This window comes from Aedes aegypti, chromosome 2 (assembly GCF_002204515.2).
Source record: "Aedes aegypti strain LVP_AGWG chromosome 2, AaegL5.0 Primary Assembly, whole genome shotgun sequence".
Classification (NCBI taxonomy): domain Eukaryota; kingdom Metazoa; phylum Arthropoda; class Insecta; order Diptera; family Culicidae; genus Aedes; species Aedes aegypti.
The window spans coordinates 366,285,355-366,311,282 of record NC_035108.1 but is presented as its reverse complement, the minus strand read 5'-3'; the positions used below and the strand labels follow the sequence as shown (position 1 = coordinate 366,311,282).

The following is a 25,928-nucleotide window of genomic DNA, read 5'->3' as shown; positions in this document are numbered from 1 at the left end:
AATTTTGTGGAAGAAAATGTGATATTTTTTTCTGCCTCCTTCGTTATATTATTCTAGTATGTATTATTTTTTCATTCGTCATACTGACCTGATTAACAGAAGTTATATTATTTAGTTTAGTATATTATGGGTCCTTCAATATCAAAAATACCCACATTATCAAAAATATCCCGCTTGACGGTAGTTAAGGTTTAATTTTAAACAGCAAACCCATTGTAGACGTTTTCTCACGCGAATCCATCCGATTTGAGAGGAGTTGCTGTTCTTATCGATCTCGGTGTAGAACATTTATATGCGCGGCAGTTGTCTGACGGTGGCAAATAGGACATTTATTCAGCGGCGAATTTGCGCAACAAATCATGTAGCTCAAATTGTGAACTACTTGCAGAACAGAGTGGATACCAAATGGTGTGGTGTTGCTTGCGACGATGAGCTTGGGAACTGTAAGTCATATTCTTAACGGCCATTAATCGGTGTGAGGGAGAGCCCAGGCACGAATTGGAATCATTTTTTAGGGGTTTGCTTTATGGAATAGGAGGCAGAAGGTAGTGATCTGTTCGAGGGAGTTCACTGATGTACGTGACCTTTGTGGATAGTGAAATTACTATCGCTATAGAATTAAGTGGTTGATTGAGAAATCACGTTCTTTTGTGGTGGCGAAATGAAATATCGACAGGTGAAATGATTGAAAATTTATCAACATGTGGTTTGATACCAATTTACGACTCATTCGCGTAATCAAAAGGAAATAAAGAATACATGAGCGTCCCTCCCCCCTGATCGCGGAACAAAAATCTGAATCAACTCTTTTACTATGCACAATTTCCATTTGGGACTCACTAGTCCAATTGAAAATCAAGAGAACGTTATCGTGAATTTCTGGGAGACTAATTTGGAAGAAGTAAGAACTGCTATTCTTATTTCTTCCAAATCAGCCTCCCAGAAATTTTCGAAAACTTTGGGGCCTTCCTTATCCAAGTGTTTAGAGTCCGAGGCTACAAAGCAAAGCCATGCTGAAGGTGTCTGGGTTCGATTCCCGGTCGGTCCAGGATCTTTTCGTAATGAAAATTTCCTTGACTTCCCTGGGCATAGAGTATCATCAGACCTGCCACACGATGTACGAATGCGAAAATGGTAACTTTGGCAAAGAAATCTCTCTGTTAATAACTGTGGAAGTGCTCATAAGAACACTACGCTGAGTATCCGGCTCTGTCCCACTGGGGACGTTAATACCAAGAAGAAGAAAAAAATTGAAAAAATCAAAAATATGAAAGCCCCTAGTGATGATGAAATACTTAACATTCGCATCAAGAAACTTCCAGAGGTAAGGTTTTTACCATAGGTTGATATTATTACCAAATGTTTTTAGTTGGCATACTTGTTTTACCAATTTTAAAACCGAAAAAAAAACAGTTGAAGCCTCTAGCTAGCGATCAATTAGCATGCTTTCCCCCATTGGTAATCATTTTATAAAGACAATTTTGAATAGAATAATTTTTGACAATCAACAGATTGTAATCCGACAAGGACATCCGACCACTCATCAACTTTTACGTGTAACAGTGTTTGGCATGAGAGATCAATTGTAAAATTGAAGGAACTTTAATTTTTCAACATAAATTGTTAGAATAGTCTAAAGTTATCTGTCAAATCTTACACAGATAAAAATATTTAAATTTCAATGTAGCGTAAACAGAAGAGTATGGTTAAAGTAAATCAAGTTCATGTATTGTTACATCATAACGTTTAATTTTCAACTGAAGATGCTTGAATGTTACATAATCATGTAAATTGAAAGTGCATTCGATTGAAAAGTAAGCGATTTGTCGTTAACATTTCAATTTATTTTGATGCTCCAAATATGTGCATGAAAATAAACTGAAATTTACAACATATTTTAAGCTGTGTACATTTCAGGTTAATTATCAGAACTCTTAGTCTGAGAGTCTTCCTGTAAGAGCTGGTGTTCCTCAAGGTATCATTTTGACAATAATTTTACCAGCTGTTGTAATACCAAGAAGAAATCTCTGCAGAGGTTTCAAAATAAGATTTTGAAAATGATCCTGAAGTTCCCTCCCTGCTAATGAGTTACATAGAGTTTCCAATTTTGAATCATAGAAACGGCCAAATAAAATTATTATTAATTTTAAACAAAATCCGATGCAATCTTCTATTGGCACGTTTATTGCATTATATATTTTCTTCTTACTACTTCTTTTCTCGAAGCAAAATCATTCAGAAATGTTTGATGAATTTATTAAGGAATCTTCTCAAAAATTCATCCACAAATTCTCCAGGAATCCATTTAAAGATTGATTTTCATATTCCTGCTGTTTTATTCCTCATATTTGTTTGACAAATAGTAGTATTTCGAACATACACGGTATACAGTATGACCCATAAATAAATTCGAAAATCGCCATATCATGTTTTATGGTAGTTTTCACATAAAATATGTGATTGAAACATAAATATTATTCATGAATTGTATTGTTAAGACATAGTTTTTCGCTTTGGACAGGATTTTTATCTGTTACTTTCACCTTACCAGAGATGAATTGGAAGCATACCTTCAAATTTTATCATGCAGACGTCGAGTTCAATATCTGCGTGATGGAAGCTTCTAAAACATCAACGGTGGCGTGAGATTCTTCACAGGCCTTGTCTCCAGCATACGGCCATATCAAATGATAGAATTGGTTCATAACTAGGTAATTGGAAACTTAAACATATTTTCGAAAAAAACGGCTCATTTTGGAGAACTTTGATTGAACTTTAATATAAGTGTGATAAGCGGCTTCGTTTTGCTCAAAACCTATGAGCTAGTATTGATATAAGTTGTCTCTAGCCGAAGGAATAAATTTCATCCTCAAAAATCTGTTATAGGTCTCCGTATTTATTTTTTATTCAACCTTAACAAAAAACTAAAGGCATATCAAACCTATAACACGCAAATGTCCTCAAAACTATGACCCTGGCAAAATATTTAATTAAGATCATGAAAAACACGTTCTCTAAAAACTCCTCCATCCTCTGCATACCAAACAAACTATAATTTTCAACAATAAAGTGTGATTTTTGGGGATGGAAAGTTTATCACCAGAGTATACGACAATCAGACGCTGTTTCTAGCTTTGGGAGGAAAAAATCTTTGAACTTATTTGCTTTATTACATTATTTAGGATAGTAAGAAAAATATGACAAAAATTGTCTTGGATAGTAAAGTTGTGTCAGAATATATTACAATAATCAGAAATTATATTCACTAGCAAAAACAATGAAAATCACGCTTGTGGATGCTATATTCACGTTCAAACAATTTTCGCATTTTTTATGGGCCATACTGTAGTGCAAAGTCCTCAACGATTCATGTTGATATTTGACTCTTAACAATTTTATAGAAATTCCAGCAAGAACTCTTTCCAGAATTTACAAAATTTTCCCAACATAAATTTATTCATTGATTCTGTAACGAAAAAAGAAATTTAACAGAGAAATCCCGAAGAAATTTTCTTCAAAAATACGAAAAATCGCTTTAAGAATTGCTTAAGAATTTGTTGTATTGTTTTCAATATATTAAAGCCTGTCCACGATAAATTTCGGACACTTTTTTTTCAGTGTAGGTTTTGAATTATTTCACGGATTGCTGAAACGTTTCACTTATATGACAGCTGAAACTCTCCACTTTATTTCGTGGTACAACATGTTTACATTATCGTAACATTCACTGAAATGGCGTCCAATCAAGTGGAAGTGCGCAAACGCATTTTGTTTGAACGGCAGCAAAATCCGAATTTATCGGTACGCGATCTTGCCAAAAAACTAAAGCTACCGAAAAGTACGGTATTTAGTGTTTGCAAATCATTTGACCAGCGCTTGACTGTGGATCGGAAGGTTGGAAGTGGAACAAATCGAAAAGTATGCTCCCGACAAATGGATAAGAAGGTGGTAGCCATTATTGAGAAAAATCCCAATCTTTCTGTGCGAAATGTGGCTCGCAAAGTTGGAAAGTTCGAGAATTTTACAGAAAGAAGGATTAACATCCTTGTCAACTGTATATTTTGTAGATATAACTCTTTTATTCTGAAATAAACAATTGTTTTTGTTGAATTATGAGTAACTTTTTTTTGCTGCCATTATTTGGGTGTCCGAAATTTAACGTGGACAGGCTTTATATAAATGTTGAAAAAATATATCAAAGATTTTTCTTAATATACTTTTTTGATTTGCTTTTGGTTCTTCAAGGAGTTATCCAATTCTTAGCCAAGATTTTGTCACGATCTACCCTTAAAATTAGTTATTGGATTTCTCCAGAATGCTGGATACGATCTGATTGTTTTTTAGACATCGTTTCTTCAATGCTCCATGGAGTTTCTCCAGACATTACTTTGAAGGATTCTCAACCCAAAAGCTGCGGGAATTTTAAATTATGATTCTTCCAGTATTGATTTTTCTAGAACATCCATCTAAGAATCATTGCAGGAGTTCTAAAAAGGATTTTCTAACAATTTCCTCTAGTAATTATTAGTTTTTCTGATTTTTTTTTCATTGCTTATCGAATTAATAATTCAGGAATATGACCAGATACTCTTCTTAGGGTATTTCTCCAAGTATGTTATCTTAACATTCACCAGTAGAACAAAGCGGGGCAAAAGTTTTTTTTTTTTTTTAAGATTTCTACCTCTATTTAAACCAAGTAATTTATATTTCGATTCGATTCGAATTTAATTTCAATTCAAGTAAGGGACTTCCACTCCAAATATCATAGAAATCTATTGAGATTTGGGAAAGCCACTACATGGTGTTTATGTAACTAATAATTAATAATAATCCGCATTTTATTTTAAGAAATTGTAGTCACGGTGCTCCGGGCGGGGTTGGGACCAAGATAGTCATGACGGTGAACGCGCAGCTATTCCACAAGATACAAAGTTGGGTCGTGGGTTCGAATCCCACCAGTCGAGGATCTTTTTGGGTTGGAAACTTTCTCGACTCCCAGGGCAAAGAGTATCATCGTACCTGCCACACGATGTACAAATGCAAAAATGGTCAATTGGAAAAGAAAGCTCTCAGTTAATAACTGTGGAAGTGCACATAAGAATACTTAGCTGAGAATCAGGCTTTGTCCCAGTTGGGACGTGACGCCAGAAAGAAGAAGCAGAATAAGTCACGGTGCTCCTCGGACCGTTATTATCAGGAAAAAAAATTCAATAAAATCTGAGCTCACCAGTCGTTTTCTATGGCTTAACTGAATATTTGGACAACATTTAAAAAAAATCTGGGGTTTGTTTTGAAGTTACGCCCTTTTAAAGTTATAAGACTACGAATTGAAATAAAATCAGTGGTATTCAAACGGTTTTTCGTTAACCGTGTAAAATACCATCAAAAGTTTGTTCTAAGTTGGTTTGTCTAGAGATTTCTCACCTTTGAGAGATACGCCCTTTTTAAGGCGTAACCATTAGAATTTAATTTTAAATAGGTTAAAGAGATGTATCAATACCGTTAATCATGTTCAAATGTTCCCATCGATGCTCTGCAATTGCATGTCATAAAACTATGTATTTCAAAATATACTGAGTTTTCATAGGCTCAAGTGATTTAAGGCATCACGGATCCAGTTTTATCATGTAACCACAATATTCTGGGTAAGTTGGTGAGTCCATTCAACTTACGTTTTAATATATTTCAAATACAACACATATAACAATGCGCAAGTTTACCTCAACGAATATTTCAGGATTTTTAATTTTCTATTATGAGTAGCCCTCCGGTTTTGATTCTTTGTAAATTCAGGGTAGTGAAAATCAACGACATAAATAGCAGAAGACTTTGACCGCCCTTTTCAATGCATGACTAGTATGAATAATTAAATACTAATCTATGATAATCTAGTTGCTATTTTTAACGTATTCTTGAAACTTGTTACATTATATTCACTACTCTAGTGTTAGTTTTCTTTAAAAATAATGGCCCATTATGGTCCAATGCCACCCTGCATGACGGTACTAAATAAAGAAAAGAGTGAAAAGTATAAAGCATTTTTTATATTTTATTTTATGGAGCTCAACATCGTTGCTGATTCACTTACAGAATTTTATTTGAATGATTTGACTTAAAAATTAAAGACTCATCGCATAATTACAAATTACCCGAACAAGTGGATACGAGTAACTGATACTTAAGAAGGTAATCGAAATACGCGTATCTGTCAAGGATAAGCAATTCGGGCAGAAATAAAAGGTACAAGGTACTCAAATAAACTTTTTTGATTCTCTATTGAGATTCTGCTCAAAGGGTTACATTTAATACATTAAAAAAAGATTTTCAACTTGAACATAAAGCTAACATTCTGAGAAGTAGAAAATTCAACACAACATGGAAAAATTGTATAGCTTAAACAGTAAGATTTTCTATGTTCGACTTTAACGGTTATAACGACTGGTGTTTCTTAACTTGACAGGCTCAGTGTGTGACTTTCTTTTCCAATTTTGAATTCAAAATGAAAAATATAAAAAAGAATAAATATTTAGATTACCTCTAATTTCAAAAGAATCTTTCAAAATGTGAAAGCTTCTTTTTATTCAGTTTTCGTTCACATACACTGTACACAGAAATACATCGATTAAGATAGTACTGTACAACAGAGTTAGACTAGGTCAAAATGATTGAATCAAAATGAAAGATGCAGCAATAGAGTACAGACTAGAGCACACAATCGTAAGCTAAAGTTTCTATAGTAGTCTTTGTAGCAAATGGAAGTTAACACAATATTCAATGTGAGTGTCTAAGTTTATCTAGTAATCCAGATTATTCTGATTAAAAAAATATTCCAATATTCATTATAATACATAATTGGCTCCGTAATGCTTCATAGCACTTGTTCCAATAAAAATTGAATAAATTATGGATAAATTCTGCAAAATGGTCTAGCAGTTACCTTCAAAACAATGATTTACTGTTAAAAATGATTACCGATATAAAAATACATATTTAATCTATGAAAAAAAGAATTCCTATTATAGTTAAGTCCCAAAAAGGGAATAACTATAGATTTAACCGATCTTGTGTTTATATACTCCGCCCAGAGGTTTCAAATCACTTGAAACCCAACTTTGTATCAAGTTTTGATGGTACAGGTCGGACTCGATTATCCGGAATATCGATTTTGTTTTTCACTTCGGATAATTGAATCAATAAGAAAAAAAAATTATCTTTTTTTGTTGTTTTTTTTTTATATGAGGCGGTGGCGTAGCCAGAAATTATTTCTAGGGACAGTAGGGGGCTTAACAGGAAAAAAACATTTTTGGACCGACTTTGTGTACCGCTTTTTCAAAACACCCCCACCCCCCCCGCCCCCCCTGTTCTTAAATACGTTTAAAACTGCAAAACCATTCATGTTGAATATTGCAATAACAAATTATCTCAGATTTATGCATAAACATTCTAAAACAAGAACATACAAAATCAAATTCCGAGTCTAAAATTCCGTAAAATCGAATCCCGAATAAGCGAGTCCGACCTGTATATTGTTTTCTGGTGAACACGGTAAATGAAAAACCGTGTTAATATCTCCAATTTCCTTTGAATTTGTAAACTTACAACTTCAAAAGGGCGTTACTTCAAACCAAGTCCTATTTTATTTTTTTAATTTTTGCCCAGACACGCAGTTTAACTATGTGAAACGACTGGTGAGCTCAGATTGTATGGATATTTGTAATATTGGTCAGGGGAGCATTGTGGTAGCCACTGATGGTTTAATGTCACATCAGATCATATAAAAATACAGTTAACTCTACCTTATTCGATATTTCGTAGCTTGACATCGAATTAAAGAGCCATAGTAAAAGATGGTTACACTGCTTCAATATCGAGTTATGGAGAGTTGACGGTACCCCAATTAGTGACATACAAAAAGATAATCAAAATGTTCAGTTACTTAATATTTCTAATAGATGAATAAAAGTACTTAACATTGCGACTAATAAAAATATCGAAATTTCGGTGGAAAATATTTAATTGGCATTGAGTGTTGTTGGATTTGAACCCCCATATAAGCAAGAAAAATACGTTTTATCAACGCTCTCTGTTTGGGGCTTTCCGTTGCTGCATTTATTTATTAATAAACTTGTTACGGTCATATTTCGACCGATCAAGGACCGATACAGATGCGATGTTTTATCCTCTCGCTTTAATCGTTCTTCGAAATCAGTTAAGAACAAATTCTGCAATGCCTGGTTTCAAGTCAAAATATGGTTTATAAAATGATGAAATAATTCGATCCAAATTGTTGTCACCTCAATATGCAGGTCATTAAAATCTCAGCAAGGAATTCATATTTTTAGAATGCGTTGGTTTTGGTTAAAGTTGAAAAGTCTTGCAAGTTACCCAGTTTGACAGTATCGTAAAACGGGGTATCTTTGATAATAAGTCGAAGTCAGAAATTTCCGTATTATGTAAATCGCCTAGAGGTATGCAACGCCCTATTTGCTTAAAGTAATTTATTTGGACTTTATTCGAAATATACGTCTTGTTTTCGGAATAACGTTTGATTTATGCTCAATTTAATATCGAAAATTGAATATCAGTCGATATATTTTCAGAAATATTATTTTATAGCAATTCAAATAGACTTATTATAGTGTTTGTCATGCAAATTTCAACATAAAACCATTTTGTAGGCGAACTTTCCTATAAATTCTGGTAATTTATGAACAAATTCACGTTAATTCACGTTCTCTTTTCATATTCCCTAATCAAGTCCCAACTGCAATCATGCCAGTAGTTTGGGTCGATTTGCATGTGTTTACATACCCATTATCAAAGTTACCCAAAAACCGAAAATAGACTTTCAATTATTTGAAAAATTATCGGTCCATTTAAAATTAATCGTTAGCAATCATTCAACTGCAATCGATAACTGATATACCAGTACTTGTTTTAAAAATATGAAATAAAAAATTATCAAACTGAATGCAGATATTTTTAGATTTTCTTTCGAAAACCTATCAAAGTTACTCCGTTTTACGGGGTAAATACATAACGAACACTCGATATACTGATGTAAAATTGGTAAATTAGCAAAGAAAGCTCTCATTTAACTACTGTTAAATTGCTCATAAGAATACTAAGTCATTAAGCAAGCCCCGTTGCTCTCTGAGTTCAATGTCAGAAAGAAGAAAAAGAACAAATCAAAAATATTGACAAGATTCCTTCATTGCATCTTTAATCAATTCATAGTCAATGAATGGCTTGGCGGATTTGGTCGGTTTGAATTATAACAAATATAATTTCTGTTGGAATGATAATTTGTCTTGAGTCGACCTCGGACAGTTTCATCAGATTCGAACAGGAACGATACTGATCTTCCGATTTGTGACGCTAAGCTGTTTCCAATTCAAACCCCAATAGCCTTTGCCAGAAGCACACTAAATCAGTGCACTGATCAGTTGATCCAACAATTTCCCAATAAACCGATCCATCTATAAAATCAAGCTAAACCAGTGGGCGTGATCGTTGCCGTTTGGTTTCGATTGGTTCGGTATGGATTATATTTGTTTGAAGCATGCAGCATGTTTCTGAAATAAATCCTTCGTTTCACCGGTGGGCATAAAAGAGTTACAGTACATCTCTCATCATTCTTGCACTATAGGAGACCTCAGCTCCTTTAAATAAGACTCTTTGGCTGTGACATCATAATTTATTCCCAGCCGTAAAAAGCACACTAATTGCCTATTACAGCGTCAGCGACAATATCAATTACCAGGCAGTTAGCTTTATGGCTCTCTATCAGATTATGATCTTCAACGCGCGAGCCGCTTTGTCTCGGTGTCTGTCAGCATGTGATATTTTTCGCTTGGCCGAATCCCTCCCAAGCTCCGCGACATCGCCAGCCCACCACAATCACTAGGGTGCTCTTTATTCAAAACCTTCAAGTAGGCATGTTGTCACGATGAGAGGGTTTCAAATAAATTGGGCAGATGAAGTTATATACCTAGGGCTAATGCTAGTCAAAAATTCGACTTTCAAAAATCACATTGAGGGCATTCAAATATTTTAAATGTCCCCTCATTAATAGAAAATCAAAACTTTGTCTTAAGAACAAGCTTTTGATCTTCAAACAAATATTCAGGCCGGCCATATTGTATGCAGTACCAGCTGTTCTAATATCAGGAAAAAAGCTCTCATTTTGAAAATGATTCGGAAGTTCCCTTCCTTGTATATTACTAATGAGTTACATAGACTATCCAAGGTTGAAATATTGGAACAAATATTGAATAAAATTATTGATAATTGCAGACAAAAATCGTTGCAATCTTATATTGCTTCGATTATCGCGATATAAATTTAGGTTAAGTTGATAAAAAGTGTTTTTTTAATAATTTCTGCAAATTAGGACGATAGTTTTGCTCAGCACAGAACACCTAGATAAAGAAATTATACTAATGAAAGAAAGCGGAAAAGGGAAAAATAAAAAACCAAGGGATTTGGTTTTGAGAATATTGGAATTATAAACAATGTGTTGCGGCCAGGATGTCTTTCCCTACGTTGTGATTATTTTTGGTGGTGATGAACGGACAACGACTCAAACGCACTACTTTTCATACTGCTAATTTATTACCACCGAGGGGCAGCGTGCCCGCTCGGTGGGGAACGAACGCTAATGTACAGGGAATGGATACAAATTTACAAGTGATGTGATGCTGTGTCGAGTGTGGCTTATATATTACAGAGGTAGTACGGATTGAATGCTATACTGCGTACAATGCATTGCAATAGCACAAAGCAATGCTACGCTTGCGGTGTGTCACCACGATGCCTAATTTCGCAGAGATAATAAAATTAGGCTGCTACTGATGCTGGGCGCAAAGGGGATCAATTGAATGGGATCACACGCTAGGTGTGATCTACACAGCCAGGGAGATACTGATGCGAGATCAAACATACTCCCGCCCGAAAACGAATGTTTTCCAATTTGCTTGGCCCGGCGACGGTTGACTGTAGGTAGTGTTCTCGATGGCTGCATTCGGTTGCCTACTTCGATGATGCGATTCACTTGCTTGGATGGATGCTGGCGTAGGTACGGCTGGACAGAAACGATGCCTACTTGGATGGTGTTCGCCAATCGATGCGGTCTCATTCTAGGTAGTATACTTTCACGGGTTGATATACATTCCACGGATTGCTTGCTTTGATGATTCGCTTGAATGAGTGGTTGGTGTTGATCGTTGTCGTCCGCTTGAATGGATGATCGTTTGAACGGGGCTTGCTTGGATTCGATGCGACTTGGATGGTTTCAGTTGACTTGTTTGGTGTGTTTCGAGGATGCCTTTCTTCTTCGGTTGGGCGCTACGGCCCGGACGGTGGACGCTGGGGTCCGACGGATGGACGCTTCGGTCCGACAGGTGGACGCTTCGGTCCGGATGGACGCAGGGGTCCGACGGGTGGACGGCGAGGTCCGGCAGGTGGACGCTAGGGTCCTACAAATGGACGCTGCGGTCCGGTTGGACGGCAGTGGTCCGGGATTGGACGGCAGTGGTCCAGAATTGGACGCTATGGTCCCTCGGGTGGACTCTACGGTCCGGATAGACGCCAATGGTCTTACAGGTGGACGAAGGGGTCCGGATGGACGGCAGAGGTCCGGGGCATGGACGGCAATGGTCCGGCGGGTGGACGCTGGGTCCCACAGGTGGACGGCGAGGTCCGGATGGACGCAAAGGTCCCACAATTGAACACTACGGTTCGGATGGACGGCTAGGCCCGACAAATGGACGCGGGGGTCCGACGGGTGGACGGCGGGGTCCGGAAACGAGGTAGGCATCCTCCTTCTCTTCGATACGGTGATCCTCACTGACAAAGGCTCGACGAAATCTTCAATCCTGGTCACGGCACCAATGTTTCGTCCAGGGTTGACCTGGCCCTACGTTGTGCTTCTTTATTGGTCCCGAAGGGGCAGACGAATAACGATGACTTTCTTCTCTACTATACTGATTTATTGCCCACCACCGAGAGGCAGTGCTCCTGCTCGGTGGGGGATACGATAGGTGACGATTACAGCTTACAACTAACATTACACATGAAATTGTCTCTCTTTTATACCCGAGAGGTAGTACGGTTGTCACATTGCATTACAATTGTAAGATGCGCCGACAGCTAGCATCACGCAGCCCAACGCAAGAGCATCAAAGCAATTGGGCTGCTTGCTGCTAGCTGGGGGAGAAACAGATAAATTAAACACACTGCTGCGCTGCTACTGTAGCTGAGTGCGCCTAGCATACAGTGAATGGGAGATGTCGTTTCAGCGTGACCGAACATACTCCCGCCCGAAAACGAATGTTTTCTACTGTATGTAGGTACTCGGCTCGGCGCGACGATAGCTTGCTGTTTGCAGAGTGAGATGTTGTACGCTTTCTACGGTGGTGATGCGCAGTCAGTCTAGGTAGTGCTGCTGCTGCTCGATTGATTGACTGCAATTTGATGATGTGTGGCAGAACACTTGGACGGGATGAAAACTTCGCTTGATCGTTGATTGATTGTGATGACGCTTGGGTCCATTGATGACGATCACGGTCTGATGATTGGATGCGGGGATCCAGAGGGTGGACGCGGGGGTCCGACGGGGAATTAACGCTCTTCTTCGGCAAATCGACTCTTCGGTTTTGCACAGATGGACGTTTGCTTCGCAAGTCGACACTTCGGCCTTGCTAGTGGACGGGACGGTCCGACGGGTGGACGCAGGGGTCCGGCAATGGACGGCAAAGGTCCGGCGGGTGGACGCAAGGGTCCCACAAATGGACGCAGGGGTCCGGAATGGACGGCAATGGTCCGGGAATGGACGCAGGGGTCCCACAGGTGGACGGCGAGGTCCGGATGGACGGCAATGGTCCGGCAAATGGACGCAAAGGTCCCACAGGTGATCGCTACGGTTCGGATGGATGGCGACGGTCCGGGAATGGACGCAGGGGTCCCAACAGGTGGACGGCGAGGTCCGGTTGGACGGCAATGGTCCGGAATGGACGCAGGGGTCCGGGAATGGACGCAGAGGTCCCAACAGGTGGACGCAGGGGTCCGATGCATGGACGGCGATGGTCCGGCGGGTGGACACTGGGTCCTACAGATGGACGGCGAGGTCCGATTGGGCGACACTTCGGCCCGGGTTGAGTTGTCCGTTGCCTATCCAGTCTATCACTCGTCGATCGTTCCTCCGGGGTGTCCGTCATCCTGGTCACGGCACCAATGTTGCGGCCAGGATGTCTTTCCCTACGTTGTGATTATTTTTGGTGGTGATGAACGGACAACGACTCAAACGCACTACTTTTCATACTGCTAATTTATTACCACCGAGGGGCAGCGTGCCCGCTCGGTGGGGAACGAACGCTAATGTACAGGGAATGGATACAAATTTACAAGTGATGTGATGCTGTGTCGAGTGTGGCTTATATATTACAGAGGTAGTACGGATTGAATGCTATACTGCGTACAATGCATTGCAATAGCACAAAGCAATGCTACGCTTGCGGTGTGTCACCACGATGCCTAATTTCGCAGAGATAATAAAATTAGGCTGCTACTGATGCTGGGCGCAAAGGGGATCAATTGAATGGGATCACACGCTAGGTGTGATCTACACAGCCAGGGAGATACTGATGCGAGATCAAACACAATGTAATAATGTAAGATTTGCAAACTGTTCCGTAATTTGAGCCACCCTTCCGTCGCCATCGAGTGAGTTTTCACACAAAAGATGCCATCGCGCCGCAAACATCCGCCCAAGCAAAAGGCCAATTCCCGCACGAAAATCCATTTCAGTGGATATTACACGAAACTGCACACGACATCGGTTCTGGCCCCCTTATGCTTGCTCGATAAATGTCAAAAGCATAGAACGAATAATTATGCTTAGAATCGGCTAACGTTCGCTAGACATCGGTAAGTATCGGGAGTCACGTGGCGGATGGTGTCTTCATCATCGTCAGCTGTTCTATTTGTGGAGCATAGAGCATCTAGGGCTCACACATGTTCAGCAAGTCACTCCCCAAGACATTGAGTTCAGTTCGGAGCGCGGGAATTGGCACGTTCTTGGGGTGGTGTCGGTTTTCCAAGTGTCTTAGATTCTTTGTTGGCCTCCAGGCTAGGCAATGCATGCTAAGGCGTGGAAGATGACCTGCTGCTACGATCGAAGCTCTGTCGGGAAATATGATCGTGATTCGCAGTCGTCGTGCTACTAATGTTCGAAACAGTTCGCCAGCGGGATTTGAACGAGCAGCTGTTGTGACTTCATCACTTGAAAGGATGAATCGGATGAAGGGTTTGATGATGCACAAGTGAATTTATGCAACACTGTTGCATGGCGGACCTCGAGACAGATGGAAACACCATGCAGCATGTGACTGACAATTCAATGCCAAGACTACTGTCCATGCAGTTGCCGATCTGTAGAAATCCTAAAGTAGGGCAATACGGTTCTGGGTCGATCTTATCAAATTAAACTTATAAAAAATGCGTGACGTTAATGATCGTTTGAACTTGACATTTTGAAGCAATAGTTTATTTTCTAAGTGAAAACTTTTTTTGGAATGTTTGTGCAGCTCCTTAAGCAAAATTAATTAGTATTGATTTTTTGGACAACAGTAATTTTTTTTGGGATGTAAAGGCCTTTTGTGTCTTCGGCAAAGTAATAGATAAATTTACTGGGTAGATGAAAATTTACCGAACATACTTGATATTAATGATCTTTCATATTTTCGAGGCTTTCATATTGAGGTGATGTAAACATGGATTCGTGAAACTTAAATTCTGAAACTATGTTTACTTGTGTTACTTGTCACGTATACTCGCAGATTCCTGCTGAATTACATACAATTTACGAAATACATCACTGAGGTTAACTAGACATATTATGCAAATATCCATGATGCACGCTCAAATTACGTGTATTATATGTGACAGAAGTTTACACGACATGTTTGAACCATGTGGAAAAGAACACTTCGGAACTTACATTAAAAAATCAAATAAACACAGTTTCAGCAGAGTTTCTAAGTACAATAGTAACATTTAGAGTAATCAAATTTGTTATTACCGGAAAGAGTTCATTTCTTCAACTCTCAGGGCTGGTAGCAAGTCATTTTTCAGTGATTTGAACACTTTTTTCGACCAGGTCACTAAAAAGTTACTATTGTCAACCAAAAGCTACTAAAGTCACTATTTTCGTGATCTTATGATAATGCTTTTCAAATACAAATATCAAGGAATAGATATTTGTTATTTTAAAGACAATTATAGTGTGTTTTGGAAATCAAAGTGTCAAGATTGACAGACAAATAGAGACTCCCGGTTAACTTTCTGGAAGAATTCAGTTGAATATTCCGTAGACATTTCAAACGTAAGGAATAAACATTTTCTGGTAAAAGTTTTGAAAAAACAAAACTGGCAAAACTTGAAGAGTGAATGTGGGAGAATTTTTTTGACCGAAATATTTTAATTTTTTTTTATGAAAACCAGGATCAATATCTGACAAACCTGCTGAATAAATTACTAGTGAACTTTCTGCAGTAATCTATGGCTGTATAAGGAATCCCAAATCTGTTTTCCGACGGAACATCATTAAAACTCCTCCGGAAGATGAGCATTAGGATAAACATAAAAAAAAATAATGAAAAAGTATGTCAGAAACTCGTCTATGACGTCCAGGAACGAGTACTAATTTAGCTAAAAGTCATTTCAGAAATGACATTACAAATAGAGTCCTAAAGGTCTGTCCTAATTGTAATGACAAACGCTTATGTTTAGGCTAAAAACACATATTTACTCAAATTTTTAATGTTTTTCTTTTGTTTAAGTCCAAAAAACATTTTTTTTAGTTTTTGTAACACTCCTTGGCTTAAACTCAAAATTTTGGGTGTATTTTGCTTTCCGTGTCCCTTCCGAAATGTCAGATAGGAACAACCCCAGTGTTAAAACTAAAAGCCCTGTGGTGTTTTTGTCGATTAGGCGAACGTCAAACATGATCAAAAGTGTTAAGGTTCATTTATGGACCCAATTTTTGAAATAAAGTTTAAATATAATGTAGCCGTTATTTGAGCGGGAAAAATTGCTAAAATAGTTACAGTAACATGCACATTCGTGTCATTAAATAAAATCAAGATTTCTTTAAACATTTTAGGACCCAATTCCAACATATGAACTATTTTTGAACATTTTTGCATTGATTAATTCTTGATACTGTTTTTTACATGACATTGGTCAACTATTTCTATTCAGAAATACGTTTCTATGATGAATGCTCGAACATTGTGTGACAATAATAATTTATCAATAGTGATATCTGTGGCTATGGACCAACGCGGTGCCGAATTCACTCGTTTCCATGGTCAAATAAATGACACGGCACCGCTCAATCGTCAAATAGTGATCTCTTGCATCGGTACATTACCTAAAGTCAAATCTATCTGTTCATGAATTTAAGCAACAAATTTCAATCGTTCACTCTTTGCTTCATAATCTACGTATGCAAAATAAGTCATTTTCAGGGTTACAGATAAAACGTGAGGTTATGAATAGTCACTGAGTGATATGATTCTTTTCAATAAATAATTTGTTGAAATGATCAGTTGAAATACAAATATTTTAAGAACGCATTGACTCATTTTCAATTTTTTATGCACAACATTCGCGTTTGCCTCGAATTCATCAATAATCAATTTAGTCTGGAGTTGTTAACCTGTTCATGAATTTGAAAGAAGAGTTCAATTATACATAAATTCTACACAAATTTAGCCTCAGTTTGTATTTTTGTTGTGAGTTTCAGTTTTGAATTTTGTTAGATTTATTTTTAGAATATTCTGTAATTCGTTCAAGAATTTTGACTTAAACCAACAATTTTCCTTCGATTTATACCACAGATGTGTAAGATTTTTTTCAAGTAATTCGTTTAGTTTACTTCAAAATCTTCACTGATTTTTTTTTGTCAGTAATTTCCTCATAAATGGAAATGTTGCTAAAAGTTCTGTCTTGAATTTGTTTTCCGAAATTCAAGCATTTGATTTGTTCGACTAAAAACTAAAACATAAAATAATAACCTATATCAAGCTTATGTTCATCTCGTAACTTGTATGTGTATTTTGATCATTTTGGTCATCAATATCACTATTATTTTTGCTGTCTGACTGCTACCAGCCCTGAACTTTGCGAAATCGTACAAAAGAGATCACTGAATCTTCTCTCAAAAATTCAGTTTTCCCAAAGGGTTTGTTATATTTTTATGTAGACAATGCTCAGCTTCTTAGGGGGTCCCGTGGCGTAATTGGCTACACGTTTGATTTAATCGGATGGTCATGGGTTCAATTCCCAGCCCCCTCACCAACATTTCTCATCAAGCTGCTAGAAGACGGACGCAGAATGCAGTGCTCTGGGAAACGCACGTCTGTCAGCTAGCGACTGAGACACCTGACCTCTTCAGATATGTACACATCAAATGATCTCCCATACCGGCAAACTGACCAATTATTCTTACAATGGAACACTCTCTGGATTAACTTCGTTTGTGACTGGGACAAGACAACAGCAGCAGCAGAAGTAGCAATAGTGAGAGTAACGACACCTCTACGTCGGTAAAGTAGAAGTTGTCAGTTGATACAGCAATAAAATTAGATACCTAACTCTGTACTGTTGTGAGTGTATTGTGTGCTCGTCTCGTGTGGTGTCCACAGGGACGAAGGAGCATAACAAAAAAAAACATCTTGTTGTTATGGAAAAATACCCAGCTTTTCTAAATATTGAATTCACTGTAGAATTAAAGACGATTGACTACCTTCGGAAAGTTTGTGAATTATTGCCAAAGTAAGACTCTAGCAAATATGAAAGCAGTTGTCTCCGCAACATGTACCATTAGAGTGATGCAAATTCCAAAATGTTTGCTCCCCTATGCTTAAACGATTAAAATTATGGTAAAAAGCATCCTCCCAAAATTTTAAATGATTTGGAAGAAATTTGACTGTGCACACGCCATTTGAAGTTTATATGGAGATTACTATGGAAAACGCCAACCTTTTGTGTTCAGCCCTCTATCTCTTCGTCATAATATTTTATGGAAAAGTGAACACACTCTTCTCATGTGAAATTCTTCCAGCTACAACTTTGCCGAAGACCACATTTTGATTGGACGTCAGGAAAAATATCAAGTTTCAGATAATTTGCCATGCCAAAGAGAATCATATAAGTGCCCGAGTAGCTCTGCATCCTACATGAAGAAAGTCACCAGAATAAAATATGTACAACAAATCTTATATATATTACTGTTGCACTTAAACTGTACGGTCTACAGGAAGTAAAGATAACAACTGCGGGATATCAGTTAACATTATAGAAAAATCGTGACTATACGAAAATAGTTCAGTTATCATCCATTTTTGGCCATCGGAATAGTAGTAAACTAATCCGAAACCTGTTTGAATGTCATATATGGTTTATTTTGATCTTAATTTGAGGAAAACATTGATTAAGTGCAACAATAGACAAGAAAAACAAAATGTCATTTGGTTTTATAAAAAGAAATTGCAGTCCTTTTTGACTCTATGACACTACCCCTAACGCTACTACACCGAATGCCGAAAGCAAAGTATTTTTAGATGGATTATTGTAAAGTATTGTGATGTGGCATTTCAATAAATTAGATAATATTCCTATGAAATACAAACAGGTACATCCTTAAACGCGCAATAAGATCATTCTCAGGGTGACAGGTTCATATCCAACGATCGAGGTTTACTTCGAGGATGGAAGTACACGTAAGAATATTAGCAAATATATTATATTAACAGTATAGGTCACTCTCATATATTTCTGGCGACCACCTTTGTTTAATACACTCCAACCTCTTTTTACCACCGTTTTTTTACCGACAGTTTGTTTTTCGACCACTTTTTTACGACCGAAATTCAGATTAACCGTTTTTATAAATGATCAATATCTTAATAAGTATTCAAAATAGAGAATCATGATGTTCAGCAACATTGTTCAGTAGTTCAAGGGCTAACATATGGTGGTCATTGAATTGCGGAATTCTGCCACTAGGTGGCGCTAGTGAGCATCGAAATTTTGTTTTGCGGATATCTCAGGATCCTGACCACTTAGAAAGATGGCGTCTTCGGCAAAAATGTTAAGTAGCTCAAGGACTATCATTATAAAAGCTGTGAAATTCGGGAGTTTGCCACCAGGCGGCGCTAGTGGACATAGAACTTTTGTTTTACGAATATCTCAGGATTCTGACCACTTAGAAAGATGGCGCCTTCGGCAAAGTTGTTCATTAGCTCAAGCGCTACCATAATAAAAGCTATGAGATTCAAAATGTTGCCACCAGGCGGCGCTAGTGAGCACAGAACTTTTGTTTTGCGTATAGCTAGGGATCTTGACCACTTAGAGAGATGGCGTCTTCGGCAAAGTTGTTCAGTAGCTCAAGGACTATCATTATAAATGTTATGAGATTCGAGATTTTGCCACCAGGCGGCGCTAGAAAACATGAAACATTTGTTTTGCGGATATCTCAGGATCCTGACTGCTTAGAAAGATGGCGTCTTCGGCAAAGTTGTTCAGTAGCTCAAGCGCTACCATAATAAAAGCTATGAGATTCAAAATTTTGCCACTAGGAGGCGTTAGTGAGCATAGAACTTTTGTTTTGCGTATAGCTAAGGATCCTGACCACTTAGAAAGATGGCGTCTTCGGCAAAGTTGTTCAGTAGCTCAAGCGCCACCATAATAAAAGCTATGAGATTCAAAATTTTGCCACCAGGCGGCGCTAGTGAGCATAGAACCTTTGTTTTGCGTAAAGCTAAGGATCCTGACCACTTAGAGAGATGGCGTCTTCGGCAAAGTGGTTCAGTAGCTCAAGGACTATCATTATAGAAGTTATGAGATTCGAGATTTTGCCACCAGGCGGCGCTAGTGAGCATTGAACTTTTGTTTTGCGTAAAGCTAAGGATCCTGACCACTTAGAAAGATGGCGTCTTCGGCAAAGTTGTTCAGTAGCTCAAGCGCTACCATAATAAAAACTATGAGATTCAAAATGTTGCCACCAGGCGGCGCTAGTGAGCATAGAACTTTTGTTTTGCGTAAAGCTATGGATCCTGACCATTTAGAAAGATGGCGTCTTTGGCAAAGTGGTTCAGTAGCTCAAGGACTATCATTATAAAAGTTATGAGATTCGAGATTTTGCCACCAGGCGGCGCTAGTAAACATGATACATTTGTTTTGCGGATATCTCAGGATCCTGACTGCTTAGAAAGATGGCGTCTTCGGCAAAGTTGTTTAGTAGCTCAAGGACTATCATTATAAAATCTGTGAGGTTCGAGATTTTGCCACCAGGCGGCGCTAGTGAGCATAGAACTTTTGTTTTGCGGATATCTCAGGATCCTGACCACTTAGAAAGATGGCGCCTTCGGCAAAGTTGTTCAGTAGCTCAAGGACTATCATTATTCTAGCCAAGAGATTCGAGATTTTGCCACCAGGCGGCGCTAGTGAGCATAAAACTTTTGTTTTGCGGATAGCTCAGGATCCAAATCTCTTGGCTAGAATAATGATAGTACTTGAGCTACTGTACAACTTTGCCGAAGACGCCATTTTTCTAAGTGGTCAGGATCCTCAGCTATCCACAAAACAAAAGTTCTATGCTCACTAGCGCCGCCTGGTGGCAAAATCTCGAAACTCTTGGCTAGAATAATGATATTCCTTGAGCTAATGAACAACTTTGCCGAAGACACCTTCTTTTTAAGTAGTCAGGCGCCTAAGCTTTTCGCAAAACAAAGGTTCTATGCTCACTAGCGCCGCCTGGTGACAAAATCTCGAATCTCTTGGCTAGAATAATGATAGTACTTGAGCTACTGTACAACTTTGCCGAAGACGCCATCTTTCTAAGTGGTCAGGATCCTGAGCTATCCGCAAAACAAAAGTTCTATGCTCACTAGCGCCGCCTGGTGGCAAAATCTCGAATCTGTGGTCAGGATCCTAAGCTATCCGCAAAACAAAAGTTATATGCTCACTAGCGCCGCCTGGTGGCAAAATCTCGAATCTGTTGGCTAGAATAATGATAGTACTTGAGCTACTGTACAACTTTGCCGAAAACACCTTCTTTCTATGTGGTCAGGATCCTAAGCTATACGCAAAATAAAAGTTCTATGCTCACTAGTGCAGTCTGTTGGCAAAATCTCGAATCTCTTGGCTAGAATAATGATAGTACTTGAGCTACTGTACAACTTTGCCGAAGACGCCTTCTTTTTAAGTAGTCAGGCGCCTAAGCTTTTCGCAAAACAAAGGTTCTATGCTCACTAGCGCCGCCTGGTGACAAAATCTCGAATCTCTTGGCTAGAATAATGATAGTCCTTGAGCTACTGAACAACTTTGCCGAAGACGCCATCCTTCTAAGTGGTCAGGATCCTGAGCTATCCGCAAAACAAAAGTTCTATGCTCACTAGCGCCGCCTGGTGGCAAAATCTCGAATCTGTTGGCTAGAATAATGATAGTCCTTGAGCTACTGTACAACTTTGCCGAAAACACCTTCTTTCTATGTGGTCAGGATCCTAAGCTATACGCAAAATAAAAGTTCTATGCTCACTAGTGCAGTCTGTTGGCAAAATCTCGAATCTCTTGGCTAGAATAATGATAGTACTTGAGCTACTGTACAACTTTGCCGAAGACGCCATCTTTCTAAGTGGTCAGGATCCTGAGCTATCCGCAAAACAAAAGTTCTATGCTCACTAGCGCCGCCTGGTGGCAAAATCTCGAATCTGTTGGCTAGAATAATGATAGTCCTTGAGCTACTGAACAACTTTGCCGAAGACGCCATCCTTCTAAGTGGTCAGGATCCTGAGATATCCGCAAAACAAAAGTTGCATGCACACTTGTACTGCCTGGTGGTGCAATTTCACTTAAGCAGTGTTGCCAGCTACGACGAAATTTTGAACATTTCATGAAAAACTGGATTACAGTTGAAGAGTATTGTTATGTTGCTTAGCATTCTATTTTTCTGTTCCGTTCAAGTTTTAGGGTTTTGATCCCTTCTTTATTCTTCTTAAACAGTGTTGCCAGCCGCATGAACATTTGTGATTCGGCCGACTGTATGGCACGCAACACTTCCTTCAACTTTGGTGAACATTCGGTATCGTCATCTTTAAAATTTTTTGGTATTTGCATATCACACCCCCATAAAATTGGCTCTTTTGATAACAATCGAGCAGTGTTGCTATCTTTTACAAAATATGATAACTTGAACGGCCATTATGGAAAGTTCTCAACCCATGCTTCAACTTTGCCGAATATCTCGAATCAGTATTTCCGCATCTAGACGTTGCATTTTTCAAAAACATAATTATAACCCTGATTTTTTTTACGACCCCCCGATAACGGTCGTAAAAAGAGGTTGGGGTGTATTGTGGTACCACACATGGCAAACGTGGCAACTACTACACTTTAAATCAGTGTTGTAAGCAATCATGGTAATCGACACGTTTTCGCTGACATTCGGCAGCGCTTCTTTTAAAACATTTACAATGAATGTCGATAGAAATGTCTATTGAATGCCTCTGACCACGATAGCTTCGCTTGGAAACGTTACGGTTTTGTTTGTTGCTGTCATTCTTCGTAATAGGCATTGCTTTCACTGTATGTGTGTCACATTCGACACAACAAGAAAGATCAAACTGTTCATGTTGTTCATGATCTGGAATGTCTGAATTCTATGCAAAACTTATGATTTATGCAAATATCATCAGGTCAGACGACATTCAATTCACAGCTTTTTGTATTTATCGATGTTCATTCTACCGTTCGTGCTACGTATGAGCATGGCAACAAAACGAACGTCGCGCAAAGTGTCGAATGTTTACAGCACTGCCCTAAATCAAAGTGACACTTCATATAATATTCAGCGTAACATATCAAAAGTACCAAACTAAAAAATGAATGAACTTCTGCAGAGTTTTAAAATAATTCGTTCACCTAGATGACCATTCTGTATTATTAGCAACATTATTTGCTGGAACACTGAACAAACTTTGAAAAAGGGATAAAGGAACAATTAGAGTTTCCAATTTTTCCAGGATTTAACTACCCGGGAAACGGGAAATAGAATTGCAATTTGCCAGGAAATCTCGGGATCTCGGGAAATTCTCAAAATCGAAAAAATAAAAAAAGTAGCACTTTTCAGCACTGTTTTTTTGGTAGGAAAATCAGGCCATTATGTGGTACATCTCATCAATGAAAAATTGATTGATTTGCAACGGAATGGCAAAAATTTGTTTTTGATTGGAAAAGTTTCTTTGCATATTTATTAAGTAACGTAAGCAGAAAATTATACTCTATACTATTACCACTGTGTATGACAGAGCTTCAAAAGTTGATTATAAAAAAATGACTTTCTTAACCGAACTTTTCCCAATAATTGAGCTTCTATGGAGTAATTATTTGTTTTTATATTTTATATTCGTTTTACAGCACATGAAGTAATCATTTTTTTTTTTTCGATAGAATAACCTTTTCATCATATTTCGTTTGATATAAATTTTGTTCAAAACAAATTATCGAATCTTCAAAAGACACATGAAAAATGTAATTTTGTGCAAAATTGTTTTTTTATGCTTTGTAATCCTTGTTGTATTTATATTAAGACTACATAGTATTCAATATTTTTATTTATAGTTATAGTCTCTTCAATACTTGATGACATAATGAAAATTTGCGTGAAAAAAGCTTTTGATAAGATACACTATGCTCTTAAATATACCGTTTTGAATATGTGCCACTACTTTTCGATACACTCCTTAGAATATGTTCAGCTCAAGAGAAGATTGAGTACACTTATCCAGAAAATTTTGAAACTAACAATTCAATTCTTCTTGTTATTGCTTTCTGCTTCAGGTATTTGAGTAAAAATGTATGATTAAACATAGAAGTCGTATTCTATTTTTACATTGGAGCTAATGAACCTCCATTTTGTTTGTTGTCTATTAATCAAAATAACAAACATATCAGCAGAACTCCAAATCTGAAGAGTTGTCTTCATAAAAATCATTTATAGGTTTTTATAATTTGTCATATGTCTAGAGACTAGGGTAGCACACAAATGATTGTGACTCAAACACGCTTGCTCTGATATAATTTTTATCTTCACAACAGTCTTTTACAAATGTATGACGTCCACATAGAAGGGAGGTTGTGGAGACATACCTCCTTTCTATGTAGGACGCCTCATAAGAACACCAGCTGAGAAGCAGGCTCTGTCCCAGAGGGGACGTTACGTCACAAAGAAGAAGAATTGTAATAAAGTGTATATAATAATGTACATCGATCAATCAAGACATCAAATTCTTGTTAATACAGCAAAAGTTTCTCACAATATATACGAAGCGAATGTACCACAAACACTAAATGATATTCAAATTCCTTTTTTTCTCTTAAAATATGACCTTTTTTATTTTACGTTTCATTTTTTTCATAGCTGTTATTGCTGACCATTCTATACATGCATTTATATATTGTATGATAAGCAATAAGACACATTTCGTCTGGTATATACATAAAGCATCTTGCTCGAACACTTCTTTGTCTTCTTTTTAGTATTACGTCCTCACTGGGACAGAGCCTGCATCTCAGCTTTGTGTTCTTATGAGCACTTCCACAGTTATTAAGTTTTCTTTCCACAGTTATTGAGAGCTTTCTTTGCCAAAGTTGCCATTTTCGCATTCGTATATCGTGTGGCAGGTACGATGATACTCTATGTCCAGAGAAGTCCAGAAACTTTCCTTTACGAAAAGATCCTGGACCGACTGGGAATCGAACCCAGACACGTTCAACATGACTTTGCTTTATAGCCGTGGACTCTAACCACTCGGCTAAGGAAGGCTCGAACACTTCTTTGGACAATTATGAAAAAGGACCTGTCATCTCCTTGTTAACACTCCATTAGATCACACACTTATCAAGCCAATAACTTTTTGCGATATTTGTAACAGTCCATATTTCACCTCTACAGTTTCTTTTAAAATCATACAATAACACTACCTTCCTCCAACACTTACTATTTTCATTTTGAACAGCTGCTTTTTCCACGTTATCACTTCGCAAAATATCCTGCACAGATCCTGAGATCAACCCTGCTTGCTGAACGATATCCTTATGTATTCCACCGCAGGACTACACTTGGTTACACAACGGAAAGCACAATTCGGAATGTACTCCTTCGACCTAAACCGATGCTTTATATAGGCATCACGATCAACAGTATCTCCCGAAGTTCTCGACTTGGCGCTGACTGCTGGCCTGCAGCCACAGTTCATTCATTTGTAGGATTGTTTCACTTTTTTTTTTCTTCTGCTGCCTGGATCCATTCGACGCAACGCGACGCCAGTGGAACCATCGGAACCGATCCCAACAACCAGCAATGGTACCCCCTCGTCACAAACGGGTAGGTACTTACCATACAGAATTACCCTACCGTCCTACCCTCTCGAATCAAATTGATATCGCGCGTCATTGGCCCTGTTCGGGTCGGTTCGTCGTTCTGGCTCAGTTTTTGTTTTGTTTCATCGTCGAATCAGCTGGAATTCACCCAGTCAGCATGCTCTCACACCACCCCCTATGGGTGAGCAAAAGGATGCTGCTCCAGTGAAACGATGCGCGAAGGCGACTGGCGGCGCCCGATCGGATAGCGAATTTTTTTGAACGGTTGGTCACTTATTCTCGACGGCGGTGGGCAGGGTTGAAGTGCTAGGGAGATGCGAGTTTGATAAAACCATTTCAAATATACATTTTTCATCACAACTAGTCGTTTGGAAATTCATTAGGGTCAACTAAGGGGGTAAAAACATAACAAACAATATACTGGAAACTCGGATATGGAGCTTAAAGACGATACATGTACATCAAGTTAGTTCCTAAATTCA

The 25,928-nt window shown here is 38.2% G+C and overlaps 1 protein-coding gene across 1 annotated transcript in view; it reads right to left on the bottom strand.

Annotated features, from left to right (window-relative positions):
• The window catches only part of LOC5564389 (pupal cuticle protein 20), a 38,534-nt gene extending 13,286 nt beyond the window's left edge, over positions 1-25,248 (bottom strand). The window contains exon 1 of the mRNA XM_021846542.1: positions 25,065-25,248. Coding sequence (XP_021702234.1) covers positions 25,065-25,073 — 9 coding nt within the window. The 5' untranslated portion in view covers positions 25,074-25,248. The remainder of the gene's footprint in view (positions 1-25,064) is intronic.
• Positions 25,249-25,928: the final 680 nt, after the last annotated feature.